Source organism: Biomphalaria glabrata, chromosome 5, assembly GCF_947242115.1.
Source record: "Biomphalaria glabrata chromosome 5, xgBioGlab47.1, whole genome shotgun sequence".
Classification (NCBI taxonomy): Eukaryota; Metazoa; Mollusca; class Gastropoda; family Planorbidae; genus Biomphalaria; species Biomphalaria glabrata.
Window position 1 is genome coordinate 20,238,814 of NC_074715.1, and position 14,604 is coordinate 20,253,417.

The window sequence follows — 14,604 nt, forward strand, 5'->3', positions numbered from 1 at the left end:
CAGAAGATTGAATTGAGATAAGGATTAGGTGTTGTTTTTCACTGTCCTAGTTTTTGAGATTCTAGTGTGACGGAAGGACGGCTGTCTATATCATAAAAAATAGTTTTAAAGTTGAAAAGTTAAATAAACTTTTGAGTTTATCACTCTATGTTATTTTTAGCGGCCTCCGAAAAGGGAAAGGACTCTGTTAATTTTGTATCATGTGAGGTTTGTCTGTCCGTCCGTTTAGATCAGATCACCAAAACAAGTAAAGATATTGAAACTCCTGCTCTACCCAGATCTAATTCTAATTTAAACATTGGAAAACAATGTTTAAATTATTAAACAAAAATATCTTCATATGTTAAAAGGTAATAATGTTAGATTCGCTATTATTGTGTTATTTATCTTACCTAGAAATAGATTTATTTTATCTAAAAATAGATTTATCTTATCTAGAAATAGATTTATCTTATCTAGAAATAGATTTATCTTATCTAGAAATAGATTTATCTTATCTAGAAATAGATTTAGCTAGATCTATTCGGCCTAATTTATCTACCATGGCAAAGTCAATATGGCTATTGAATAAAACTCTTTAAGTGTAGAATGTCTGGAATCTCATCACATATAATATCGAAGAATAAAAGACTATGTTTGAGTTTAAAATGTATTTAGTTCAAGCAATATACCAATGTTCAGGTGTCAAGACTACCCTACAATAAACAAGTGTAGGCCTATATGGTGTCACAAAATGGGGACTAACAAAATGGCGCTTTATCGGTTGTCACTGGACTATGGTCTCCTCTGCAACTTCTGCTGACATGGTATCCCATGGTGCAGGCGGTGTTACCGTCTGGTGGGTTGTAGCGACATCTTTGGATAGAGTTGGTAAATAGGTCCAGTACACGTCCATGGCTACAGGCTCCGCCATCTTTTTGAGCTAAAAATACAGGAAGTTGTTGGTTTTTTTTTTGTATTCATGATAATAAGACAAATGTAAGACTTAATAACTCCTCAAATATCAAACAAGTGTACATCTTTCCATTTATTGTGTCATTCCTAGAGCATTTGTGGGCGGGAGGGAGGGGGAGCTGGTCACATGACACCCTCTGTAACCGTCGGCCATGGAAACAGATGACCTTTCCATCCTCTACCCTATAGATCAAAAGGTCTGTGCTTTACTTTTACTTATTGACAATCATATTCTAAAATAACATTTTCCAAGTCTAGTCTAGACCGATTTGAGTTGGGGAGTTTTTCTATGGAGAACATTTCGAGCCAATGACCACAAAGAAAGTAAGAGAGGAGTCAGTCAAGAACTATTGATTGGTTAATGTGGAGCACTTATCGGCTCATCCATTGGTCTTTCCTTAATTTATTAATCACTGTTAATTATAACGAAGCTAGAGTTTAACTTGACATCTATATTATGTGAACCTTGCACGTTGAATCTAGTATAGATATGATAGATTATCTCTAGTGCAGTTAGGATTTAAATAAGTGATAATGAAAAAATGTCATCATTAAAATTATTTATATTGGGAGTATCACTGTCCATTTTATTTGGATATTTTAGGAAAAGAAACTGTTCTTCTCAAGGGAGCTAATAATGTAAATGTTTTTATTGCCCTTCATTTAACGTTCTCGGCAAAAAGGAGATCGTGTTCGGAAGTAGTCGGAAGTTTCCCAGGAAGTAATTATCATGTCAATATTTCTCTCGTCTGCTCTTGGCGTAAATCACAAGGAGATAAATATAGCGGAAACGATTTAAGTGGTCAAATGAAACTTTTTTGTAATCAATGAAACATAAGAAATGGAAAACTCTAGTTTGGATTGTCACTGCACCATATTATTCGTTATTATTACAAATGTGCACTCCGAAATATATTAATGAATAGTCAATGATAAATACATAACAATTTAAACAGTGAGAGTGAAGGAGAATGTCCAGAATACTTCTATGCTACATATGACAAAGTATAACACAAAAAAAAGACTATTACAAAATTGGCAAATGTTTAATAAAAATGAAGAAACTTTTCCGTAATATTTCCTTTGATCAGGTCTTACTTACATTAGTTCTTAAACTCACTTCCTATGGTCTATCCATCAATTGAAGACATTTTTGTACTTTGTACTTTCTTTCATTAAGACTTTTCCCGTTTTACTTACCAAAGAAACTTGTTGATCATTTATATATTTTTTAAATTCCTTAATATCAACCTCAAGTCAATAACAAATATAACAAAATAATAATGTAAAAAGTCAAATATTTAAGGAAATTTGCAAAGTAAAAAAAAAAAAGTACTATTGCTTACAGCTAAAGTTGATCATGGAGAGCAATCCAAAAGTTTCAGCAGGACAACCTGGCTGGTGGACACCTCCATTAGGGTAGAAGTCAACGTGACCTATGGACCCTCGGATACCAAAACCTGAAGGAAACAACAAATGAATTACAAAGGTCCTGTGCTTTGTCAAAATTTTAAAATTTAACTGTCAAAACATTGAACTGAATTGGTTTAACCTGTCACTGGGGAAAAAAGGTTAGGAATGTGAATGAGGATGTGCGACCTTGATTCATCTTCTTCTGTCAATCCCAAGTAGTTAAGTTGTGAAATAAACAGTTCGATACTTTGGTTTAAAAAATATATATATTATATTTTGAGGATCACTTTGAGTTAAAAAACTTAAATACCCAAAGTCTTTAGGCACGTGTTTGTGTCAGAGATCACAACTATACAATGAGTCATCTTGGGTGCATTTAAATGTAGGTATAGGAAGAAAATCTTTTAGAAGAGATATGTACATGCAAATGTTTTTATGGCTAAAACGAGCACACACAAACACACACACGCTATCATGTCAACACTTCCAGAGAAAGACTAGGACTGTGTGCTCGTGCTAGTCCCTCTGGTCATGATGGAAGGTCACGTGTCACCTGCGTTGATCAGAGGCTCAGCGTCCGTGTGAATGATATCCACGAACTGGGCATCGCTGGAATCGATTCTGACGTAGCTGGAGTAGCCCTCAAAAGCTGGACCAGCGGGGTCCATACCTGGACAGAAAGAAATGATCAATAGTTTTTTGGGTTGTTTTTTTTTAGACAAACTAGCATGTGCTGTGAATAGTCAAAATTCACCTTATTGGTTTGCTCCAGTAATTTTGTCAAATATAATTAAATAACCCAGTTCACCCAACTCTAATGGGTACCTGACTTTAGTAGTAAAGGGATAGTAAAGGTGGGCGGTCGTTGGGCTGGCCACATGTCACCCTGCCCGTCCGTTGTCCAAAGAAACAGATGACCTTTACATCCTCTGTCCTAAAGATTGCAAGGTCTGAAAGGGGAACTTTAGCTTTTTAAAAATTGTATCTATATTTATCAGTAAATCGATACATTGCTAGAAGATGTCAGTGTAGGGTAAAGAATGGTGAGCACTGGGGCTAGAGACATGCTGATACAAAATTATGGGATATGTTGGCTTAAACTGTTTGCCTTTTGTAAGATTTGAATTAGAATTCCTATACAAACATATAAACAACGCTTTTTAATATTTTATTTAATTTTAATTAAATAAAATATAAAACGTAACTATATTAATGAGCATTTGAACTGAACAGAATATTCAAACTTACACATGAATTACAAAGTAGAAACATTCACCAAACAGGTTTCTGTACAAATAAATTCCATCTATTTTTAAAACAATCGTTAATAGGATTTGGTTATGAAAGTGACATTATACAACATGAAGATGAAGGGCCCTGTTCGTATCTAAATCAATCGCACTCTCTATACATGTATTTGTTGTTCCATATATTGTAGCCCATACCTAGCTCTAGTTTATCAAGCTGCAGAAGAGTTCCTGAACAAGAACTAGATTGAAGTTCAAAAGTATCACGCCGGTTAGAATGAAAGCGAGGCTGCTGACTAGGGCATTACAATAAGAAGAATCCTTTTGTACTGACCCTCAAAAGGGGATTAATGTGATAACACATTTAACATATTCAACTCATCAACTACCAAAAGTTTTGATATTTCAAAGAAATTAAAGCCTTATAGCATTGCTTAATTATAGCACACATGACTCACCAGTGATGCGTCCAACTTTCTGATTGGTCAAACGGAATACTTCCTTTCCGGCATATCCGAAAAGATGAGCTCCAAGGCTGTGACCCACCAAATGAAAATTCTAAAACATTTAGAGATAGAAACTTTTTTCTTTATTTGAAGTAAGGAGACACAGACACAATGACACACTTTTGTGAATGTGTTTAAAACTCACAAATGTGTTATGTAAATTAAAACAGACAACTTTGTAAAAACGACGTATACTTGCTCGATTTCAAAAAGTTTATACTTGGTAGAGATGTGCATGCATTATTTATGCATAATGATATCTACTTTAACAGTACATAAAATGTTAAAACTTATGTGTTATTATTTTAGGAAGTTCTGAATTTCACCACATAAACGGATAATAAATACAATTTTCAAGACATAGAAAAAGATTGTAGGCGATATTTGTTTATGTTTAAAATGAACACTTTGAGTTGCAAACAGAAAAAAACTTCTAGTATTCAATCCAGACCAGACTTACCCAGCTACCAGCACAAAACTCACCCCGATACCAGATTTGACTTACCCCAGTACCAGCATTTGACTTACCCCCATACCAGCATTTGATTTACCCCAATACCAGCATTTGATTTACCCCCATACAAGCATTTGAATTACCCCAGTACCAACACTAGACTTACCCCATACCAGCATTTGATTTACCCCAGTACCAACACTAGACTTACCCCATACCAGCATTTGACTTACCCCCATACCAGCATTTGACTTACCCCCATACCAACATTTGACTTACTTCCATACCAGCATTTAACTTACCCCCATACCAGCATTTGACTTACCCCGATACCAGCATTTGACTTACTCCATACCAGCATTTCACTTACCCCAGTATCAGCATTTGACTTACCCCAATACCAGCATTTGACTTACCCCCATACCAGCATTTGACTTACCCCGATACCAGCATTTAACTTACCACCATACCAGCATTTGACTTACCCCCATACCAGCATTTGACTTACATCCCATACCAGCACTAGACTTACTCCATACTAGCATTTGACTTACTCCCATACCAGCATTTGACTTACTCCCATACCAGCATTTGACTTACCCCCATACCAGCATTTAACTTACCCCAGTACCAGCATTTGGCTTACCCCAGTACCAGCATTTGACTTATTTCCTTACCAGCACTAGACTTACCCCTATAACAGCATTGGACTTAGCTCATATCAGCACTAGACTTACCCCGATACCAGCTTGTCCGAACGAATGAAGATCTTGTATCAGACGGGCGACCATGGAGCCCACCATTCTGGTGTTAGCAGCGGCCTGGTAGTAGTTAGGTCCCTTAGAACCCTGTTGCCAGTCTACGGCGATGACATTGAGGTCTTCCTGTTTGGCAAGATCAGGCTCAAGTTTCATATTTTTCTTTAATTCATAGTTTATGTAATAAAAGTGATGTAATGTAAGTTTAGTTCTTCTTTGATACTCTGAGTTTAGCTGACAATGGAAATAGATCTTGTGAATTATTTTTTTTACAAAATTAAAGTCTCCATTGGATTTCGTCATTAATGAATGTATCAGACGAGCGCTTCCCTTCCCTAGCGTGTTCATTGTTTGAGCAGTATGAAGAAATTGTCGAACGTTTGATGTCAGGGACGTAACCAACAGAGAATTGTGGTTAGGAAGTCATGTCAAGATGAATGTCTACTCACCGTGAGACACTCTGTTCAGAGGTTATGTTCAGTTAATCAAGACATCACGACCAATGAGATCAACCAAGTGAGGGTGTTACAAAGACACGGTGTTTAAAAAAAATTGCCAAAACTAAAATAGAAATGTTGACCAAAAAAATTGTTTTTTCTGTGTTACACTTGATTGAATATAAATTGGCAGTTCATCTGTTCCTTGACTTTCATCCTAGTGGATTCTGTGACAGTTCACGTAAAAAAAAATCCTTTCTCTGTTCTTAGCAGGCTATCAAGAGAGTGGCCGGTCCATTCTTGTACGTTGTCCAGCTTGTCTTTGGACTACCCTTCGTGCTCCCTCTAATCCACATAATCAAACTGTAACAAAACTTGCTGTTCCACATCGATCTTCTACAATCACTAATATAATCACATTGTTTGCTGTGCTAATGAAGCCCTTATAAGTTAAGACAAATCACAGTGATTTTATACATAGACCGGAGGAGCTCGTTAGCCTTGGCTGGCAACCCCCCCCCTCCCTCCTGTAGACAGGAAATTCTAAAACCAACTCTTTGCTGCTAGGTGGCTAAAGCCAATAATAGGAAATGTTTCGGGAGTCAACTCTGATAAACAAATCATGAGTTGTTAACGCTTTGGCAGTTTGCATCACACAAGGTGTGTCATAGTTTCGTTAATCCTGCTTTGGCTGCTGATACCATAATGTATCTGTTAATTGCTGTTAAAGAGAGTCGTGTGTTTCAACCTTTCAAATCCCAAGTTCTATGAGAAGAACCACGATCATGTTACAAAGTAAGAAACATGGCGAAACTATAGTAAGCATATCTTTATACACTGATAATCAGATGCTTTATGCTTACTATATAAGCATTCAGTGTTCCACTTGACTTTGAGTACCAGAGGAGACCTAGCTATAAGCATGAAAGTAGCGCTATATAAAATCTATAATAATAAAGTACAATCATAAAATGATAGAATCACTTACAGCATCAAGCAGGGCGTTCTTCATGGCAATGACCCATTGGTTGTTTCCATTGTCCGTGAAGCCGTGGGCGATGAAGACAGTCTTCTTGGCACCGCTGAAGCTGGTACTCTTAATGCGGGTCTCGCCAGACTATGGAATACAAGCATCCCCACCAAGTTATGTCTATCGAGACAGTCAAATATAACGTAAAGTTAATAGACAATCGAAATATCTTTTTATTTAGGAAATTTAAAGTAACCATGTTGGGTTGTAGAAAAATAAATGGTTATTTTTATTTTATTTTGCTAATTATAAGAGATATTATGATTTAAATGTGTATCTACAGCATGTGAAGAACTGTTTGTCGTGACCTCCATTCAATAATACAATAGGACTTAAATTGACATCGACATAGGACTCAATATTTTCCTGGCTTGGATTGTGTGTGATGTCTGTTTGATACTATTTCCCTATTCTAAACGCGAGTAATAATGTGACAGGCCTTAAGCCCATTATACAAACGTTTTTCAAATACTGACTAAATTGACAAAACCTGAACTTTCTTCTTTTCGCATGCATGATTGATCACCTTCGATTCATAAGTGTACATTTCTTTGGTTAGGGTTAGGGTTAGGGTAGCCTAACTTTTTGTCTTAACGTAATCGATATAAGACCGACTGGTCAGACAAAGTCAACACACATTTTGAATGGCCAACTATTTTAGCGGTTAGCGTCACAGGATCGAAAATAAAAAAACAAACACCTGACTCTGGGACGTGGTATCCAATTGTTGCCCACTTTTATTTTAATTGACGCGAAGGTGTCAAGTGTAGCAAGCCACAGAGTCAAGTGTAGCAAGCCACAGAGTCAAGTGTAGCAAGCCACAGAGTCAAGTGTAGCAAGCCACAGAGTCAAGTGTAGCAAGCCACAGAGTCAAGTGTAGCAAGCCACAGAGTCAAGTGTAGCAAGCCACAGAGTCAAGTGTAGCAAGCCACAGAGTCAAGTGTAGCAAGCCACAGAGTCAAGTGTAGCAAGCCACAGAGTCAAGTGTAGCAAGCCACAGAGTCAAGTGTAGCAAGCCACAGAGTCAAGTGTAGCAAGCCACAGAGTCAAGTGTAGCAAGCCACAGAGTCAAGTGTAGCAAGCCACAGAGTCAAGTGTAGCAAGCCACAGAGTCAAGTGTAGCAAGCCACAGAGTCAAGTGTAGCAAGCCACAGAGTCAAGTGTAGCAAGCCACAGAGTCAAGTGTAGCAAGCCACAGAGTCAAGTGTAGCAAGCCACAGAGTCAAGTGTAGCAAGCCACAGAGTCAAGTGTAGCAAGCCACAGAGTCAACAAAACGACTAGTTCAGAGCCAGTGGATAGAAGTGCATTACAAGAGACAGTTTAGATAGACAAAATACTAATGTAAAAATAAACACATAAGTTATATTTGATTGGAACAAATAAATCAATACTTTAAAGTGAATATACAAACCTGAGACATAGAAATGTCACTTGTAACGTTTGTTTCATTGAAAGCTTATAACATTATAATTACACAACAACCAATCATCGCTGCATCATTAATGCAGGGAATACACCTTTATTACAATGCGATTAAGACTACACTTCAGCCCTTCATGCAGAGTATTGGACACAGTGTTATATGCAATAAATACAATGTTCTGAAAGCAAGTTATACAAAGTTTCAATCCGCGAGATAAACCTACAATTACATGTGCCTCAGCCAAAAAAATAAAATGTCCAAAAAGATTAGGGAAACTATTCACACAAAAGTTTTTAAAAATGTTTATGTCCTTGCCAGAGTAGACTGACTATGTCTGTGTACTGAAATACAGCAGCCTTCTGAAATCGTTCAAGTGAATGTACCTTTGTTTCACCCTCGCTTGGACCTGCTCGCGTTCTGATCACTGTTTACAAAATTAATGAGTAAAGTGATAAGTAAAGTGATGAATACATCTAGCATAGACAGTAGTTGTGTTACCTAGGTAACATAGGTCATGTGTGTAAACAAACAAAATGTAAAATTGAGACCGGAGATAACTGGCACTTACACACAAGAAAATAGCTGACTTTGTTTTATTTGTAAGTATCCCCAACAGAGACACACATACACTGACAATTTATATACAAAGACACATATGCGCGCAATTACCCAATTTGTTTTTTTGTGGGTAATATCAACATTTAACCTCTACTCTAGTATCTTGTTACAAGGAAGAAAAAATGCCAAACTAAAGGTTAATTTGACCTGGGTAAATTATAACATTTATTGATATTGTTAAATATTGTTGAACTTCTCTATCTCCTTACAGTCATTAACTAGCCGATGTTAAAACCTGTAGCAATTAAGATTTGAAAATTAGTTTTTGTTTAGTTCAGACTGATTTCCGTGCGATCTAGCGGGCGTAGCGGACGTGTGCGTGTGACTAGCGGGCGTGTGCGTGTGACTAGCGGGCGTGTGCGTGTGACTAGCGGGCGTGTGCGTGTGACTAGCGGGCGTGTGCGTGTGACTAGCGGGCGTGTGCGTGTGACTAGCGGGCGTGTGCGTGTGACTAGCGGGCGTGTGCGTGTGACTAGCGGGCGTGTGCGTGTGACTAGCGGGCTGCGTGTGCGTGTGACTAGCGGGCGTGTGCGTGTGACTAGCGGGCTGCGTGTGCGTGTGACTAGCGGGCGTGTGCGTGTGACTAGCGGGCGTGTGCGTGTGACTAGCGGGCGTGTGCGTGTGACTAGCGGGCGTGTGCGTGTGACTAGCGGGCGTGTGCGTGTGACTAGCGGGCGTGTGCGTGTGACTAGCGGGCGTGTGACTAGTAGTGTGTCTTGTGTGCGGTCGTACCATGGAGTTGATTTTCTGTTCCAACAAAAAACATTTTATATGACTGTATTACCGTTCTTATTTGACCATCTTGGAACAATAAATTAGAGCAAAGCCAGAGACTTCGGTACTTCGAAACTGAGTAGTATAAAGTAATTGTGTGATGATTTGTATAATTCTCTTTGTACATTCTCTGTTGATAATGGCATTTTTGTTTTTAATTTAACAAGACTAAAAACTCTAAGCTCTGGTTTGGGGGGGATGGGTTAGGTTGAGGCCATACCTGAATTCGCTGTGACGTGGTTCGGTGTTGACGGTTGTACAGGTGGAAGACCACGTTGATGTCAGCTGGGCACTGAGGTTTTTGAAAGGCAGTGTTGGTGTAGTCAGTGCTGGAAGAGATGTCATAGCACTCACAGGCTTTTGGCAGCTCATCACTGCGGCAGCATCTTCTCAGTAGTCCGAGAGTTCCTTTATAAAAGAGCGGTGCATTAGATCGAGACCATTCATAGTAAAAAGCCTCAATACTGACCGTCGCCACTTGTAAGCAGTGGAAACAAATAGCTCATTGCCACATCGTAAAGATCTGTGACGTGGCAACGAGCTATTTGTAGAATCTGCCCACATGTTGCGACGTTGCAAGTCAAATGTCATGCCTTCTATGACGATTGGTCTCAATTAAACAGGAAGTGAATGAGTTACAAAAATACCGGAAGTGGCAGAGAAAAAATGGACAGAGGAAAGAAAGAAGAAATCATTATGTTTGTTTTTAAAAACATTTCATTTAAACAACATTGAAATGCGTTTATTATTCATTGACATTTTATTATTTATAAGACGTTAGATCATATGGGCAAAATTTCCTTTTATGTCACTGTCGAGTTACACCACTCTTATATTATTGAGACTTTGGAGACGACTCTTAATTGTTAGAAGTCCTTCTTACTTATACTTGTTTTATAAAGTACTTTGTGTCTCGGGGGAGAGAGGGCTTGCTGTTAATTGTACTGAACACTAAATAGTCCACCCACCCTCTGGTCACGGCAATGATCAGATCACTACATTATCTGCTGTGTAGATCTCGAGGTCACAAATTGGAACTTAACTCTCTTATCGTTAGATCTAAGCGCCAGGCACAAAGCTTCATGGATGTTCACGTCACGCGCTGACTGAAGTATTAAAAGTACAACTTTGTATTGTGTTCATAGGTATGCATAGAATGTAGCCTAACAATGGAGAAGAGAAAGAGTTAGTGTTTAGGACTACATTTCTTATTTTTCAATTAAAAAAAATATATCTTTATAAAATACTTCATATGACCAATTGTATTAGAACCACTAGTTGAACGAGATTGAGAGATAAGATTAGTAAAAAACAATTCTAGAAACTAGACAATTGAAATTATGACCAAGTAACGATCTTTAGTCCAACACAATAACGAAATACACTATTGCCTCATACAACGATGATACAGTAATTGTATTTCTAAACTTTTCTATTCTACTTGAGGAAATGGTACATATATATTTTACAACAAAATAATTTCGTATCGGGTGTCACTTCCAATTGAATCTGATAAATTGAGTTTTGATTTGAACGTATTTGTAGGATATAGTTTCACAGAGTTTCTTATTGAACTAATACTCAAGTTAACAAAAGTGTTTCTGTTGACTAAAATAATACAATAAAAAAAGAGTTTTAAACTGAAATGTGGTGCGAATTTGTCTGGAGTTCAAATGGAAAAGGGAAGGGGGGAAGACTTTGTTGCCAGTCCGTTCAATTTTTCAAAAGTTCAGTAACACAGTTGCAAGAACTATGGAGTTGAGAATACCAGATTTACAGCGGGGGGGGGGGGGGGGGTAATGGGTCTGAGTTGGGACCCTGTAGACTATGCAAATAATGATACAAATAAAATACGTTTACATTGACACATTTTTCCCATAAATATCACCTGTCACACAGAATATTTTTCTCATAAAAAACAAATCCTTAAACAGCTTTGATATCCTGTAGTCCAATATTTGAAAGCAACAAGAATTAAAAACACCACTTTCCAAAGTACATGTCAACAATCTTTATCCTTCTCTCTGACTGAATTCCTTTATTCCTAATTTCTTCATACCAATATTCAGTCAACCGTATATCACCCTCCTCCATCTCGTCTGCAAACATTTCTCCATTTGTCAAATTCCCCATGCCAACAATCGCAAGAAGAACATAGCACAGAAAGCGTTAGATAAGGTTTGATAATTTTTGTTGGTGAAAACAAATGGACTACAATTGCCCACCTCATAACTATATATACAAACATCATACTAATTAAAAACACACTTACATATATATGTATCTATAGACATAAACTCTTTCATATATCTATACCAATACAAAAATACACTTACATACATCTATACCAATACACAAATACACTTACATACATCTATACCAATACACAAATACACTTACATACATCTATACCTTTACAGATATACACTTACACACAAATATAAACTTACATACATCTATACCTATACAGATATACACTTACACACAGATATACACTTACATACATCGATACCTATACAGATATACACTTACATACATCGATACCTATACAGATATACACTTACATACATCGATACCTATACAGATATACACTTAAACACTAACATAACTCTATATCTAGACACACATACACTTACAAACTTGCATACATCTATACCTAGACACACATACACTTACAAACTTACATACATCTATACCTAGACACACATACACTTACAAACTTACATACATCTATACCTAGACACACATACACTTACGTACCTATACATACATCTATACCTAGACACACATACACTTACATAGCTATATATAAATCTATACCTAGACACACATACACTGACATAGCTATACATACATCTATACCTAGACGCACATACACTAACATAGCTATACATACATCTATACCTAGATACACATACACTTACATAGCTATACATACATGTATACCTAGACACACATACACTGACATAGCTATACATACATCTATACCTAGACGCACATACACTGACAAAGCTATACATAAATCTATACCCAGACACACATACACTGACATAGCTATACATACATCTTTACCTAGACACACATACACTTACATAGCTATACATACATCTTTACCTAGACACACATACACTTACATAGCTATACATACATCTATACCTAGACGCACATACACTGACATAGCTATACATACATCTATACCTAGACACACATACACTGACATAGCTATACATACATCTTTACCTAGACACACATACATGACATAGCTATACATACATCTATACCTAGACACACATACACTGACATAGCTATACATACATGTATACCTAGACGCACATACACTGACATAGCTATACATACATCTATACCTAGACACACATACACTGACATAGCTATACATACATCTGTACCTAGACACACATACACTGACATAGCTATACACTATGTTTTTGGTAATAAAAAGACTAAGGTGAATGTGAGAGTCTCGTTGAACAAGACGTATAGAACTGAATAACAAACTTAGATTTTACTTGTTGAACTCATCAGTTAATTATAGAGCATCGTGTCGGTACACCAGAGCGCTAATGATATAACCTGCAAACTCTAAACTAATCTTCTATTGGAACTGTGGAGAATGACTAACGCTAAAATAGAACTGGAATTTATAACAGCAGTTCTGACCCCCCCCCCTTCCCACATACGCAAACATAAAATATAGAGACATGTAAATATATTGTTATGGAGTGTTTCGGTTTAAATTTAGACGGTTGCTAAATTTAGGCAGATGAATTAGTTGTAGAGGCTAAATTGACGTGACCACAAGGAAATCTGTCGTAGTTGAAGTTCTAACTAAGGAAGTGAACGTGGAAGCGAGGGAGGTAAGTGTCTGAACTTCTGAAGAACGTGTTTCTTACAGTTGTTAGTATTTTGCTGAAATTGTTTAATAAAATTTTACTTGTATTTTCACCTACATCTCCAATGACATTGAAAGCTGTGTTCATAAACTGTTCATAAAAGTTAGTTCAAGAAGCTTAAATTGTATTTAAGGTCAGCTTGAAGAAATCCATAATCCTACAGCAGTTTATAGATAGGCAGGTTCAATATAGTTCTCCACATGATGACTGTTCCTACTGTATACTAAATCTACAGCAATTACAAGCTCATAATCTACTTAATTGTGGGTTTTATTGTAAGCTTTATGCTATAAAAAAAGCAATAAGTATTAGTTACCATCATTGCCTGGACAGTCCAAGAACTGGACACCAATAGCGGAAACAGCAGTCGCAAGGCTAAAGCTTATGTAAAGAACAGTTGAAAAGTTCATGGTTGATAGAGCTATGACACAGCCAGGAAGCAAAGCGTTCACCTTAAACTTTTCTTTATATACCAGTCAACTCTACAAGGTCACTTAGAACCGGAATCAAGTGATCTCAGATTATTACATTTTAAGCCGCGGTGTAGGCATCAAGTTACAAACAAACTTATTTTACTTATTTTAAAATTTACAAATGTTCCATAAAAATAATATCTTTTTCTTTTTCACTATGTTAATCTAATGGTGCATGATAATTACAGACGCTAGTAAGTATTTGTTTTTGTTTGTTTTGTTTTTTCTGGCTAATTCAGAACAAGTCCTTTTTTGAATTAGTTCTAGCAATTAGAATATGAACTATGTTTTAGCCTTTATAGTTTTCAAAGTATTTTATTAGCTGTACTTTTGAGTGTGCCCAGAAGTGTCTCTAAAGGTATTTATTTGACTAATGATGTTAATGGTGTGTATTCATTTACAACAACCCTTACAACTCTATTTTGCGTCTCTTGTAGTTTCTTTATGATAAAATTCTTAAACGTTTTTTATCTTAATGAGTGAGCCAAGACTTTCAAGCCAAAATACAGTGTTAATGAGGTTGTGACTCCGACAGAATGAACTACGCATACTAAGAGTTGCAATGACTCGGAGGCCAATGCTAGGAAAGCGCAAACAGGGAAGAC

The 14,604-nt window shown here is 37.0% G+C and overlaps 1 protein-coding gene across 1 annotated transcript; it reads right to left on the bottom strand.

Moving 5' to 3' along the window:
• Positions 1-635: 635 nt before the first annotated feature.
• LOC106065633 (pancreatic triacylglycerol lipase-like) lies at positions 636-13,979 on the bottom strand. Its single transcript, XM_056028370.1, has 8 exons — positions 13,843-13,979; positions 9,836-10,023; positions 6,758-6,886; positions 5,312-5,458; positions 4,073-4,172; positions 2,921-3,037; positions 2,301-2,414; positions 636-922 (listed from the first exon to the last, which is right to left on the bottom strand). The coding sequence occupies exons 1-8, from the start codon at positions 13,934-13,936 to the stop codon at positions 741-743; spliced, it is 1,071 nt and encodes a 356-aa protein (XP_055884345.1). The 5' UTR covers positions 13,937-13,979; the 3' UTR covers positions 636-740.
• Between the last annotated feature and the right edge of the window lie 625 nt (positions 13,980-14,604).

Coding starts and splice junctions, on each gene's coding strand:
- LOC106065633 (XM_056028370.1), bottom strand. CDS start 13,936: ATGAACTTTTCAACTGTTCTTTACATAAGCTTTAGCCTTGCGACTGCT. Junction 5,459..6,757: donor AGAACGCCCTGCTTGATGCT/GTAAGTGATTCT, acceptor CTTGCCAAACAG/GAAGACCTCAATGTCATCGC. Junction 2,415..2,920: donor TGAGCCTCTGATCAACGCAG/GTGACACGTGAC, acceptor TGTTTCCTTCAG/GTTTTGGTATCCGAGGGTCC.